This window comes from Peromyscus californicus, unplaced genomic scaffold (assembly GCF_007827085.1).
Source record: "Peromyscus californicus insignis strain IS unplaced genomic scaffold, ASM782708v3 Scaffold_6__1_contigs__length_162567912, whole genome shotgun sequence".
NCBI classification, from domain to species: domain Eukaryota; kingdom Metazoa; phylum Chordata; class Mammalia; order Rodentia; family Cricetidae; genus Peromyscus; species Peromyscus californicus.
The window spans coordinates 36786256-36800115 of record NW_026294584.1 but is presented as its reverse complement, the minus strand read 5'-3'; the positions used below and the strand labels follow the sequence as shown (position 1 = coordinate 36800115).

The 13860-nt window shown below is 38.1% G+C and overlaps 2 protein-coding genes across 6 annotated transcripts in view; both read left to right on the top strand.

The window, feature by feature from the left end:
* Cadps2 (calcium dependent secretion activator 2) overlaps window positions 1-13860 on the top strand; it is a 542094-nt gene that overhangs the window by 166765 nt on the left and 361469 nt on the right. The gene's annotated exons all lie outside the window — the stretch shown is intronic.
* Window positions 9822-10773, top strand: Rnf148 (ring finger protein 148). Its single transcript, XM_052722150.1, has one exon. The coding sequence runs from the start codon at window positions 9834-9836 to the stop codon at window positions 10743-10745; it is 912 nt and encodes a 303-aa protein (XP_052578110.1). The 5' UTR covers window positions 9822-9833; the 3' UTR covers window positions 10746-10773.

Genomic DNA, 13860 nt, shown 5'->3' with positions numbered 1-13860 from the left:
CATTTAATTTTCATAAATGTCCTAAAAATTTCGGACTGTTATTACACTTGATGCACATAAAAGAAAACCAAGGGAGATATCTTTAGGTAACCTGCAAGGGTTACAGAGCTAGTGGAGATAAATAAAAACAAAAGGCAAAACAAAAACAGGAAGAGTGAGTCTGGCTTAAGTATTAATGAGATGTGATACCCTCTATTCCTTGCAAGACTCAGGAAACTAGTGGAGTGTGTGGTGGTATATGACTGGAATCCCAGTACTTGGAAGTTCCAAGCCAGCCTGGGCTATAAGAGACTTTGTATGGGAAGGAAAAAACAACTTAAGGAATTATTTATGAGATGGTGAATAAAACAAACATTTGTTGTTAAATACAAAATTTGAAATACTCTAAGAAACCTGAATGAAGGAACATTGCTGTGGATCATTGGGTTGTTTTGTTTTCATTTATGTGATATGCAGCAGGCAAAAGTTCTATTGTTTTTATCTCTCTGAAACTAAATATTAAACTTTATGTCCCCTTTGTGATGTTAAAATCCCAACCAAAAGTAATTGAAACCAGAGATGATAGGGACAAGGGGCAGAGCCCATGAGAAGGGAGCATGTGCCTTTATGAAAGTGACCTGGGTACATTCCTCATTCCTTCTACCAAGTGAGGTCACAGTTGGAAGATGGTATCCATGAGCCAGAAAAGAACTCTTTAGACCCCAATACTTCCTTTATATTTGATTTGCCAGACTGAAGATCTGTATGAGTTAAGTTTTATTTGTAAACCACCAAGTAAGTGTTTTTCTGGCACTTTGAAACTTGGCTAGCATTTATCACATCAGAATGTCAGTCTCTTGAATAAGATACCGTCTTGACCTAGTTTTTGAAGCCCTGGGTACATGGAAAGATCATGAAGACAGGAATTGTTTTTCTTGATCACTGTTCTATTCCTAGCACCTAGACCTGTGTGTGTTAGAGTCTTGATTAATAGCTTGAATGAATGAGTGAAAGAAACCGTTGTATAGGCATTTAACAGGGGTTTACCTTTTGGATTATATAACAGAAAGGAATAGGAAATCATGTCAGTTATATGAATTGCAATAAATATATAAAAAAAAGAAGTAAATGAATTGATATAGACCAGTTTCCTAAGCAAGCAGGAATGCAAAGGAACATATTAAAACCTTTCAATTAGAGATGAAAGCAAAACCTTTATAAGAAAGTAAAAAAGATAAACACTGTTTTTATACTTGTAAAAAAACCACAAGGAACTATGCAACTCATTTACTAAGAAAAGGTGCATAAAAATGAGGAAATAATTTCTATTTCCAAAAGGACATGAGCATTAATATTTAAACTGTGTACATATATTAGCTGAGCATTGCGGGGCAGGCCTGTAGCACAGCACTTATGGGAACAGGAACATTGGAGTTCAAGGCCAGTCAGCCTCCAGTTGAAAGCCAGTGGGTTACACAAGACCCTGTGTCAAAACAGATGATCGAAATATGTACATATATGTTATGTATTTTTGCTCTATCATGAATGCAAATTTTAAAATATGTGTTGGTGTGGATGCACAAAGAAAATTGTGTGGAGATTGCTAAATTTGACTGCATTTCTGGATAGGAGGAAATTCTAGGTTGAAGGAGTTTATAGCTCGTATAAATGCTTTCTTTGTTACTGCTACCACAATATTTGAGCTTTTCTCAGGGTACTATTGTATAGGTATCGATAGTTAATGTGATACAGACTTCTCCTGGTAATAACTTTGGGATTTATGACAATATAGAGCTATGTGGACCTATATAAGTATCTGTGCCCATAGGTCTATTTCTGTATGTTTTATGACAAATTGGTATAGACAAATAAGTGTAGTGAATGGATATGTTCATAAAAACGTTAAAGTATACATTTTCATCAGTAAAGGTGGATTGCTGTATATTAGAAATTCTCGGTACTGTGCATTTGTATGTTGAGTACCTATTTCAGAAACAGAGCTATGGAGGAATTTATTCTTGGATTTGAGAGGGAAGATGTTCGACAGATGACCCCTGATCCTCTGATATTAAATAATCCCTTTTCTAGACAAGTGTCATCAGTGTAATTCTTAGCTGAAGGAAGAGTTGCCAAATGGTTGCCTCTTTTGTTTTTATAATTGGTGGTCATATAAAGCAGAGGTTGTAGAAGCTGCTGATTTATCTTGATGTTTTGAAGAATAGTAACTTAGAAAGTCAAATGTGTCCGGATTCATGAATAGCTTTTTTTGTGGCAGTAAGGGATGGGATAAAGAAAACAGAATTTTTTATAAATAAGACAATAACCCTACTATTCACAAGATGTTCTACAAGAAGCAAAAGTGCAGACAAATGCATCAGCATGAGACAGAATGAGTGCAAAATTATTGTGTCACAGGCATAGGTTCTTTTGGCCAGACAGACTGAGATAGATAGATGTTGGAGGATGAGATCAATTTGATTAGGTGTGAAATAGAAAAAAGAAATTATATGGGACCAGGGATGGTGAAGACCCACTTATTGAGCATCTTCCCAGGTAGCACTCTTCTTGGGAATTTATAAGTAGGTATGGCATACGCCATCTGATAATCCCCATGACATCTAGAAGCAGGCATTACTTTCACACCCTACAGGAACAAACACTGATAGTGTGGCCCTCTCTCATCCTGAAGGTAGCAGAGATGTAATTCCTATATAGTTGCCACACAGCCTTCTGGTTCAGTACAGTTTCTGTGAGTGTGTGGGTTCTATACTCTCCTCTTCCCTCATGCATCCTTCAAGGCATTATATTACCTAAAGATGAAAAATAGGATTTTTGATCTGTGACTTGAGAAAAAAATATAAGGGATCTAAATGGTAAAATCCCCTCGATTTTTTCTACTGCTATTCCAGACTGCTACAAGCTCCCTTGGAGTTCAAGCCCACTCATAGAATTTAAATATTTTAGGAAGGCAGAGCTCATGAAGCGCTTCAGTGGTTAATGGTGGCTTAGGAAGTTTGAGGACCCACTTTAGCTTCTAGACTATCTTAGGTGTGATGCAGCCCCAGAATAGTACCCACACCCATTCCATTAGGTCTTGGTACCACCAGATCTTAAAGAAGAGGACAGAATGGATTATCAAGTGAGTGGGAGAAGTTCTCTTGATAATTCAAAGGATTCTGCTTGGGTATATTTACTTTTTTTTTGTATGTTACCTATTTTTCACCCTTGAAATAAAGATTTAATCTGAATGGATAATATGAAGATGATTTTGATCTAACTGCAAACAGAGATAATAACTTAGTGTTTACTTTAGGTTACTCAATAACTCATCTCTTTAATGAAAAAAATAGAGTGTTAAAATTTCCCCAATTACCTGCTAGGTGACATAATGTTTCTCCTGTTGACTTCCACACTGTCTTTCCCTTTCTAGGTTGATTGTGAGAGAAATGTTTCCAATTTAATGTTAAAGTTACATAGATCAGGAATTTAATTGATGGTGAAGAAAAATTGTAACTTTTATTAAGCTCATTAAAATATTAAGGCATTTTGCCATAATCTAAAGATTCATCTATCTTTTCATTCAGGCATGAATATAGAAATCAAATTGTGTAAGTATCAGATCTACAGAATTACATATGGTTACATTACGCATAGTGAAGCTATTATGAAGACCTCACTAATTAGAAGTTTATTGTGTGGGGAATATTATAGGTCAGATCAGAACACAGAAGATTATTGGTTTAATTCATTATTTACTCATAACCTGTGATGGTGTAGATGTGGTGCGAGAATCTTGACCAGCTGAAGTGAGAATAAAATTATTCTTAGCTCTCTAAATTGTAATAAGATGGATAATCTTATAGTCATTCTATGTCACCCACCACCTTGTAGCTCTGCAAGAGGGAATGCATCTTATTGTTCAGGAGTCTGTGTGGTTTTTCTAGAAGTCCTCAGGATGTCAAGGCTTATTTGTGTCTCTGGTCATCTTTTTAAAAATTATTTATTTTTCTTTTTTGAGATTATAATATACTAACATCATTTCCCCTTCCTGTTTCTCCTCTCTGGCCAAAATATATCTCTCTTTTACTTCAAATTCATGTCCTCTGTTTTCATTAATTGTTTTAATGTACACATATGAAAATGTATATACATATATATTCTTAAGTATGGCCTGCTCAATCTGTATCCTGTTACTTGTGTGTATGTTTTCAGGGTTGTCTATTTGGTTACATAACTGGTTGGTGTGATCTGCCCTCAAGAAGACTATTTCTCCCCCTCTCAGCATTCCTTCGTTGCCTTTAGTTCTTTTTGTAGAGTTGAGGTCTGGCTATCTTTGAGTCATTCAGGTAGCTCTGCTCTTCAACTTTCACATGCCTGCCCACTTGCAGGATAATGTCAAACACCCTCAGCTAGGAGAGCTGGACTTTTCTTGAGTATTTTAATTCACATCCTCTTCTCAAGATAGCCTTGTTCACTTCAAGGTAGCAGGAATTCTAGAGAGTATGGGAAGAGTGCAAGGACTCCCAAAGTTGAGGGATGAAGTTGACATACTGTCACTTCTGCTGAAGTCTTTTGGCCAGCCAGTTGCCAGGGCACACAGATCTAAGGGGGCATTGAAACAAATGTCATCCTTTAATGGAAGAACTTCTAAGACAGACTACAGAGGTTAGTAAATGGAGCCATTTTATAATATGCCCTGCAGGGACAGACATAATAAGGTTTTCAGAATAGACAAAGCCTGTATAAAGTGCAGTGTGCTGATCATGTTGATAGGAGCACCAAAAATGCTAAGCTGATTTAACTGAAGAAGTAAAATTTTAAGAATTGATAGCATAAAATGAAGCTGGGTGGGAAGAAAGAAGAGTAGGCAGTGCAGAGACTTATATGTCTTCTCTAGAAGATATCGGGACACCTACCTGAGCTTTTCAGTAAACAAAAACACCACTGTAAGTTTTATTACATTTTTCTTAGGGGGAAAAAAAGCAAAGTTAAGAGTAACCAAAATCTGGTGGATAGAAGGGACCGAGAGAAAGGTTATAGTCAGGTTGAAGCAATGGGAAGTGTTCATCCCATGGGATAGAGTGACCATGGTTTTGCCCTGCCAAATAGACCCTTCTGAGGTAGGACAATGTTAGATATTTGAGAAATATTGTAGGTTTTTCCTGTATGCTGAAGACCTATGTTGTCTTAGGTTCTTGGTCCTTTTAGCACTGTCAAGGATGGGTTCCATCTCATGGAATGGGCCTTAAATACACTCAGAAAGTACTACCTCGCTCTTCCTGGCATTTCTGCCTTCCCTGACCCCATGTGTGAACATGGAAACAATTGAGAAGCACACATATAATTGTTTATGTCAACTGTATTCTGTGTTTAGCATATTTAAGATACACTGTCTTAGATTGAGGGTGGTTTAGGTTGTTTAAAACATGTTTCTTTTCTAATTATCACATGTATGTTTTATTGAACATATGAGTATGATGATTAACTTAATATAAGTTCCAGAAAAAAAGACTACATTGATATGTATAAGAATTATAAACTTGCAATCAAATATAATATGAAGTAAAATTTTATTGTAAAAAGAAATGTTTTGCTTTTAGAAAATTCTTTTGTTCCTTTTAGCAAGCCACTTTGAATCAGCATTCTGTTACCCTCAAATCCATTTATGATATTTTTCTTCAGAAATAAACAAACAAAGAAATTACTATTTCTTTATCTTACCTGCAAAGTAAGTGTGCTTTATGAAACCTACAGAATTTTCATGATTCGTGGCCTATGTACTATGACTTGTGGGTTACTTTGATGAAGTCTGTCCTATTTTCCCTATGTTGTAGAGATGCTGTTAAGTACAGAATGTACTTGGTTGCTTTTCTCTATCAGAGTTGGGATTTCTGAAGGCATGAGTAATGGTCAAAAATCAGTGAGAGTGGAGATGAGTTGATCCCCATCCCCATAACTCAATGATACTTAAAATGTTTCTCAGTATTTCCCTAGAGTCTGACTGTTACAGAAGAATACATAGACCCTCAGTTTCTTTGTAATTGTTTCTCACAATCATGCCTTCCTAAGGAAGAGGACTGTTGAGTTTGTTACCTCAACAAAACTCTGTCTTCTGGTGGTACCTCATGTGGAGTGCACATGGTGTTTGTTCTGGTTAATGGTTAAATATCTCTTTGAGTCTATCTCAGGGATTTAAATCCTGCAGCTGCCACTTCTCTGAGTACTTGCCTTCTGCTCCCTGATTTTCTCCATTGGTAGCAAACAACAGATAGCTTTACTTTCTCTCCATTCATGTATTCAACCAGGAGTGGGCTTCTCCACAAGATAAACTGATTTATCTGTCAATCGTAATGACCAAACTCACTTCATGTATCAATTAAATATGAATTTGAAAAGTAGTTCTAGCCAGAGACATTAAGAGAAGGTTGATAAATATCTGGGGGAAATTCTTTTCCCTCTTTCTTAAAGGGAAGTATGGGAGTGGAAATGTTGCATTGTACCTCAGGGTGCTGTGTGCCTATGGATAATTGGAACAGTAGCCATCCTGGGAGTTCATCAAGGGAACCAACTTAAGAGGAGAGCCAGCATACTTTACAAGGCAGAATGGAAAGATGTGAAAAACAGGAACTTTTGGACTATTGGATCTTCCAACCCTAGTTGTATGTTCAGTTTCCCATAATCTACCTGCAAGTTGTCAATAGAATAAAGAACTTGAAACCTTCAGGTGCAGAAAGTCCATGTATTGAATACATGTTTTAAAAGGAACAGATTACAGTGGCATCAGTTATCCGTTCCCTCTTTCTGCCCCATTTAACTATGCCAGCCCCAGGGCAGAAGACTCTTTGCTCTAGTTCTGATAAAATGAGTGCAATTGACAACTATCCCTTATGGGATAATAAGGAAGCTTAAAGAGAGCTGTTCTGTTTCTGTGCTAGGAAAAACTTGGGAAATGGAGGCACATTCTGAGAGCATCTTACTTTACAGATGTATTGGTAATTACAAAAGCTTACTGTGCAGCAAGAGCTCAGAATTTATTGTCTCTCAGGGATAAGGGACTTTGGAGGTAGTGCCTCTCTCCTAAGATTGCACCTTTATTACAGGCTTTCCTAACCTTATTTGTGACTTTCTGAGCTAGGTATATCTAAGTCTAAAAGGCCACTCTCGGCATTTTATGATGTTTAGTTGCATCTTTGGCTTTTAGCCACAATGTGACAGGCACATTTCCCAGTTGTGATAATAAAAAAAAAGTCTCTAAAATTAGAAAATACCCCTCAGAAGGCAAAAATGACATCTGCTTCAGAGAGCCATTGTTAGATGTGGGGAGCATTTTGTACTAGGACTGTGACAGAAGAGAAGGGATATTTTAACCACCATGGCCTTAACCGCTTCATGTTACAGCAAGAAAAAGTCAATGAACTTATAGATTTATATAAATTTGTTCCTTTCAGCCAAACAAGGAAACTCTTGATTTATGGTCTTAGCCATACATGTTTTGCTATGTAAATGTTTCACCCTTCCAAAATCAGCAAAAGTTTGGGATGTGGTGGAACAAAACAGTATTTCCAGCGCTTGCAAGACAGAAGCAGGAGGATTAGAAGATCAAGGTTGTCCTTTACTGCATATCAAGTTTGAGTCAATCTTGAATAACCTATCTAAAAACAATAAACAAATAAACCCATTGAGATATAAAAGCCATGTCAGAATCAGAGTGTTTTAAATCACCTGGAAAGATGGCTCAGTGGGTAAGAGCACTGGCTGCTGCTCTTCTAGAAGATCCAGGTTCAATTCCCAGCATCCACATAGCAGCTCACAATGGTCTGTAACTCCAGTCTGATGCCTTCTTCTGCCCCCGCCCACAGACATTGCACACACATGGTGCAGAGACAAAAATAAATAAATATTCTGAATTAAATCACCTTCCAAAAGCAATCACCAATTCAACAAGTACCTGCTAAATAACATCAAACTTCTTAACTGGTTCTCACTTTTTCACTTTTTTGTTTTGTTTTGTTTTTTGTTTATTTTGCAATACAATTCAGTTCTACATATCAGCCACGGATTCCCTTGTTCTCCCCCCTCCTGCCCCCCTCACTTTCCCCCTAGCCTGCCCCCCATTCCCACCTCCTCCAGGGCAAAGCCTTCCCCGTGGACTGAGATCAACCTGGTAGACTCAGTCCAGGTATGTCCAGTCCCCTCCTCCCAGGCAGTAGTTCATACTCTGAACATGGAAAATTCTACCTGTGAAGACAGTTCAGATTCCAACTGAATCATGCATAAATAAAATTGTAAGAATTGAAGATTTGATCAATATCCATCTTGCAAACAAATATTAACTAGTGTTGCTGCTCAGTAAGTACAAAGGATACTTTTGTCAAGAACATACACTCTCTTGATACACTTGTGTTTTCAGTAGCAGAGCCCAGTCTGCATGAGCCTCATAAACAAACAAGGTCTTTTCTTTCTGTGTCCTCAAATCTTTGCAGCCCATCAGTCAAAAAGGCTGTCCTATACTGAGGTGATAAATGATTGAATGAGTATTGTCAACTTATTATCTATCTATGTGCAAAGATTTCAGGCAAGGATTCAAAGTGAAAGCAAAGGGTTTGAAAGGTGTTTAGTCATCCTCAAGGCACATCCTAGGACACAACTCAGAGTTCTCAGGATAGCGTGTGTGCCACCAAACACACCAATTACCTTTCCTCTTTCACTGCCTCCTGATGAGTCTGTATTCCTTCAGATCCTTTAACTTACCATGTGGCTTTCCATTATAGAGCACAAAGCTATGCTTTCCTCTATCTCTAGTCTTGTTACTTTGCTTTGGGAATTTGGATTTATTTTTGCATGTATCAGACTATCAGTTTCTTAGACAAGTTTATCTTGAGCCTCTAAAAGTAGTCCCCATTCCATGTTATCTTTTTCTCCATACTTAGGGCTTTCTGTTCAAAGTTCTTGTAGTTACTCATATCTGTATTTATTTGTTTCCAATCTACTCTCATTAGATAATAGTAAGATCATGTTTTTCTTTTCATTTTTAGTATTTGCTTAGCACATAGTAGGTATTTTAGCAACAGACTCAATGAACGAAAATGTGTTTGCATTGTGGGATGAGTCTATATCAGAAAAAAAAAACATTTTTTTCTCTTTCATTCCAGTGCTAAATCTTTGGGCTTGGTGTTAGCATTTAATGCCAGACAAGTGTGGGGTGATTTACTCCTATTGTCCAGAGTAACCAGCTAGAGAGTATAGAAGCATAATGAGAACTGACACCTGACCAGAAGCATTCATTAATGTGAATGAATAGTTTGTGAAAGGTTTTTAAGATATCTTTCAGTATATCCATATATAAAAACAAAACTCAAGTTGTATTCTTTTTAATTGCTTACCATTCTTATTCAGTAATTTTGAGTGTGTTCAAAGTGGTATGTATGTATGTGTGTATATATAATAATGACATGTAATCTCATTCATGTATTAATATATAAACACGTATGTGTGCATTCATACCTCTTGACTTATTGCTTAGTAGCCCTTTTAACCAATGGGATTTCAGTATGCATTGCATTAATATAAACTCCTGGATTGGCTTAACTACCTCTGATGTCACAATTTACCCATTAGGAAGTCATAAGTTTCTTGAAATCACCTTGAACTAATAACATCTCTTGAATTTTCATTATAAGAAAGATAAAGTACCAAGAGGGAAAATGCTGGAAGGAGCAAGATGTATTCCATCCAGGCAGACTTTCTTCATTTCTGTGCTTCAGTGATCTGCTCTTGACAACTCAACCTAGCTCCTGTACCTCCTTTTACAGCAGATGTTCTTTCATTTTTCATATCTGTCAGTTAGTGGAGGAATGAACCCACTTGGACTGACTCCTTCAGTTTCCAGGTCTGTTTCATCTCGACTGTTGAGGCTTAGCATCTTTCTACTACTTAGCCTCCCTGCCTCCAAAGGAAAAGCAATATGGACGGCTCATCTGAATATAACGTTCCAGGTGGGAAACCGGATCATATCAGAGCTAGGAGAGAGTGGAGTGTTTGGGAATCATTCTCCTCTGGAAAGGGTGTCTGGTGCCGTGGTACTTCCCGAAGGATGGAATCAGAATGCGTGTAACCCCCTGACCAACTTCAGCAGGCCTGATCAGGCAGACTCTTGGCTGGCCCTCATTGAACGAGGAGGCTGTACTTTTACTCATAAAATAAATGTGGCAGCAGAGAAGGGAGCAAATGGGGTGATCATCTATAACTATCCAGGTACAGGCAACAAGGTGTTTCCCATGTCTCACAAGGGAACAGAGAATATAGTTGCAGTGATGATAGGCAACCTCAAAGGCATGGAGCTTTTGCACTTGGTCCAGAAAGGTGTCTATGTGACAATCATCATTGAAGTGGGGAGAATGCACATGCCCTGGCTGAGCCACTATGTTATGTCTTTGTTCACCTTTCTGGCAGCCACAGTTGCTTACCTTTTCCTGTACTGTGCCTGGAGACCCCGAGTTCCCAGTTCTTCTACCAGGAGGCAAAGACAGACAAAGGCCGATGTGAAGAAAGCTATTGGTCAGCTGCCACTCCGAGTGCTCAAGGAAGGGGATAAGGAGCTAGATCCAAACGAAGACAACTGTGTTGTTTGTTTTGATATTTACAAAACCCACGATGTAGTACGTATTTTAACTTGCAAACATTTTTTCCACAAGACGTGTATTGACCCCTGGCTTTTAGCCCATAGGACATGCCCCATGTGCAAGTGTGACATTCTAAAACCTTAAGAAGCCCAAGATCTTTCCACAGATTAAAATTAGATGAACTCTCTCACTGCACTGTACACACAGAGAAAACTTGACCCTTGGTTCCACTATCCAGCCACAGAAGATGAAATTTGTGTGCTTTGAAAATAAAACTCCATATCATGCCCATTAAATGTCTTTTTGATCAGTTTGTTAAAGGTTGTGTTCTCCAAATAAGGAAATAGGTACGTGTTGAAAAATAATACTTATCCTGATCTTCAAATTGCTGGGCTTATGCCATTGATGTAGTGGGAGAATTTCTGGGCTACTGTAAAGTTTCCTTTTTAACATATTTATTTGGGGGCTTTGTTTTAATACTTCACCTAACAGTTTACATTCTAGCTTCACTAAATCCTAAAGCTATAGGATTAGATTTGGATTTAAATTGCCATGGTTAATTAATTTTATTAATACCCAGGAAATCTGGTTTCCAAAGCTATGGGTTGAATGGGTTCTTCACTCTAATTATTTTAGAGGATAGGATGTGTTGTATATATAAAAGTTTTAAAGTATTTTAGGCATCAACTGCAAAAGTTGACCTGCTTGCTGGAGATCTTTAAATCCTAGCATAGTGAAACAGCCATGGTGACATAAGAGATACTTTCTTCTAAAAGTATCTCTTAGGGGTTGCTGTTGGCTTCTCCAATGGTAGTGAGCATCTGTGTGGCCTTGGACCACAGAGCAGAGCTAAACATTTTGTTCAGTTTCCATTCCAATACTATATCTGACTCATTTTTCATCCTCATTTCTGGTGAGTGGATAAACGCCTAAGTAGTACTAAAAAGCTGAAAGATGAGGGTTTGTGGTTTTGGTGAAAATCTCCCTTAGCTTTTAGTGTTCAATGTAGATAGCATGTGGAGGGGTCTTTACAAGTCTACACACTGTTTACTTCTCTTTTCCCAAAGAGCTGTTTGGAAATGAGTCAGTAATTGCTTCTGCAAGAGAAAACCAACCATTGTGGACTAAAAGTTCCACACTAATAGTCTTTCTGATTTATGCTTCTCATTTGAACATTTCAATTGATTAATTTTGTTAATTGACAATTTTAAACATACATACAGTGTATTCTGATTAATCTATCCCAGACACCCTTATCTCCTCCTCATCCTATCAGCCTGCACCCCTCATCACTACTAGTCCCTTCTAAGTTATGACCCATACAGTTTAGCCAGGCCTGTCTGGTTGAGTATTGGATAAGAACCACTCACTTCAGTCTGGTTCAGTCATCAGTGGGTTTACAACTGAAGGCAGTGTTTCCCCTTCCCCCTGAGTCCATCAGTAAGGAAAAGTTCTGCACTGGGGAATAGAATCTTTTGGTCTCCTCCAACTATTCCTAACTGTTGATGTGACCATTCTTGTGTAGTGACATCCACAACCTCTGTGAGCTCATCATTGTCATGTTCAGGAGATAGTATTTTGAGGTCTTTCTCCCAGTCTTCTAGCTTTTATGTCCTTTCTCCCTCCTCTTCTAGACTGGCATAAATGCCTTGTTCGAGGATGGACACTGAATTCAACACTCTGTGTAGCCAGGAATCTCTGTATGCACCACTGTTCACTACAAAATAGACTTCTCTGATGAAGACTGAGGGTAGTAGATGTCTATGGATATAAACAATACTCAGATCACAGTTGAACAGGATCAGCTGGCCATATCCAGTTCTTTCTCCTGTCCCTAGCCATGTGTTCTTGACTAGGTTTATAGTACCAGACACGGATTACCTCCCATGTAGTGGGTGTCAAATCTAATCGTTGCTGTTGCTCACCAGCAGTGGTGCTACTATTTCACAAGTAGGTGCATCTTGCCTGGCAGGTTGGTTTTTTTAGATCATAGGATTCATAACTGGGGAAGATCATTGATGTCCTCTCTCTCCCAGCAGCCTACATAGCATCTTCCAGTACTCAAAGCTAGCTGCAGGGAGGGAGCTTCCAGCTTGATTTCTCTGTACCATGAATCCAAGTTGTGTGATGTCTTCAGCAATAAGGTCTTATCTAATTCTAGCAGGCAGCCAAGAACCTACATTGCTTTGGGAGCCTCTGGAGCAGTGGTTCTCAACCTGTGGGTTGTGACCCTTTTGACAAACCTCTAAAAATATTTAAATTATAATTCACAAAAGTATCAAAATTACAGTTATGAAGTAGCAAAAAAAACCTATTTTATGCTTGGGGGTCACCACCACAACATAAGGAACTGTATCAAAGAGTGGCAGCATTAGGAAGGTTGAGAACCACTATGGAGCCTCCCTGACCAACACCTTATGTGCTGATTTTTGTTTTGCATGTAGAACTTTCTTCATTCCTGTCTCAAGTTGTTAGTTCATAAATTATAAAAAAGTACCAGTTTTCTTAGTCCTGGTGAGTCCAGTTTAAAAAGGCTTGTTTTTGAACCCTGCATATAGAGGCCAAAAATGTTTGTTCAAGGCAAAAGTCCTTAGCTTTGGCTTTCTAGCTAGGAAAATAGAAACATATTGCTACCTACCTGAGAATATAGCAGCATTCGTCACTGCCCATGTATGTTGATTCTTTAGCTGTAAAGTTAGCTACAGCCATTGACTAAAGGTAGTAATAATGGAAGCAGAGCAGGCAGGATGTATAGGATCTCCTAAGAGAGATATTAACTTTGGTCCAAAATTTCGTTAGTTAGCATCATCTCTTTATGACCTGCAACCATTGTTGCTGTCATTGGTTAACTTTTTAATATTGTTTTTTTTAATGAAGTTACATTTTAAAAATAGTCATTCTTGGATTATACAGCTATGCTTAATCTTTACTCTTTCACTCTTCCTTCTCTTCATTCAGAGTTTGGCTAGATTGGTAACAGCCATCAAGGTCAGCAAAGAAATAAGCCTCTGTCTGTGTTGAGTTTTTTATATTTATTTTTAATATCTGTATGTGCTGCTGGGCTGTCTGTGTTAAGTATGAGACAAGGAGATTCACCCGGATTCCGTACTCTTAACAGTGATTCTCAACCTTCCTGATGCTGCTACCCGTTAATACAGTTCCTCCTGTTGTGGTGACCCCCAACCAGAAAATTACTTTCATTGTTACCTCATAACTGTAATCTTGCTACTGCTACAAATTGTAATGTAAATATTTTTGG

Excerpts from the sequence above, each read along its gene's own strand:
- Rnf148 (XM_052722150.1), top strand. The coding sequence starts at position 9,834 with ATGAACCCACTTGGACTGACTCCTTCAGTTTCCAGGTCTGTTTCATCT.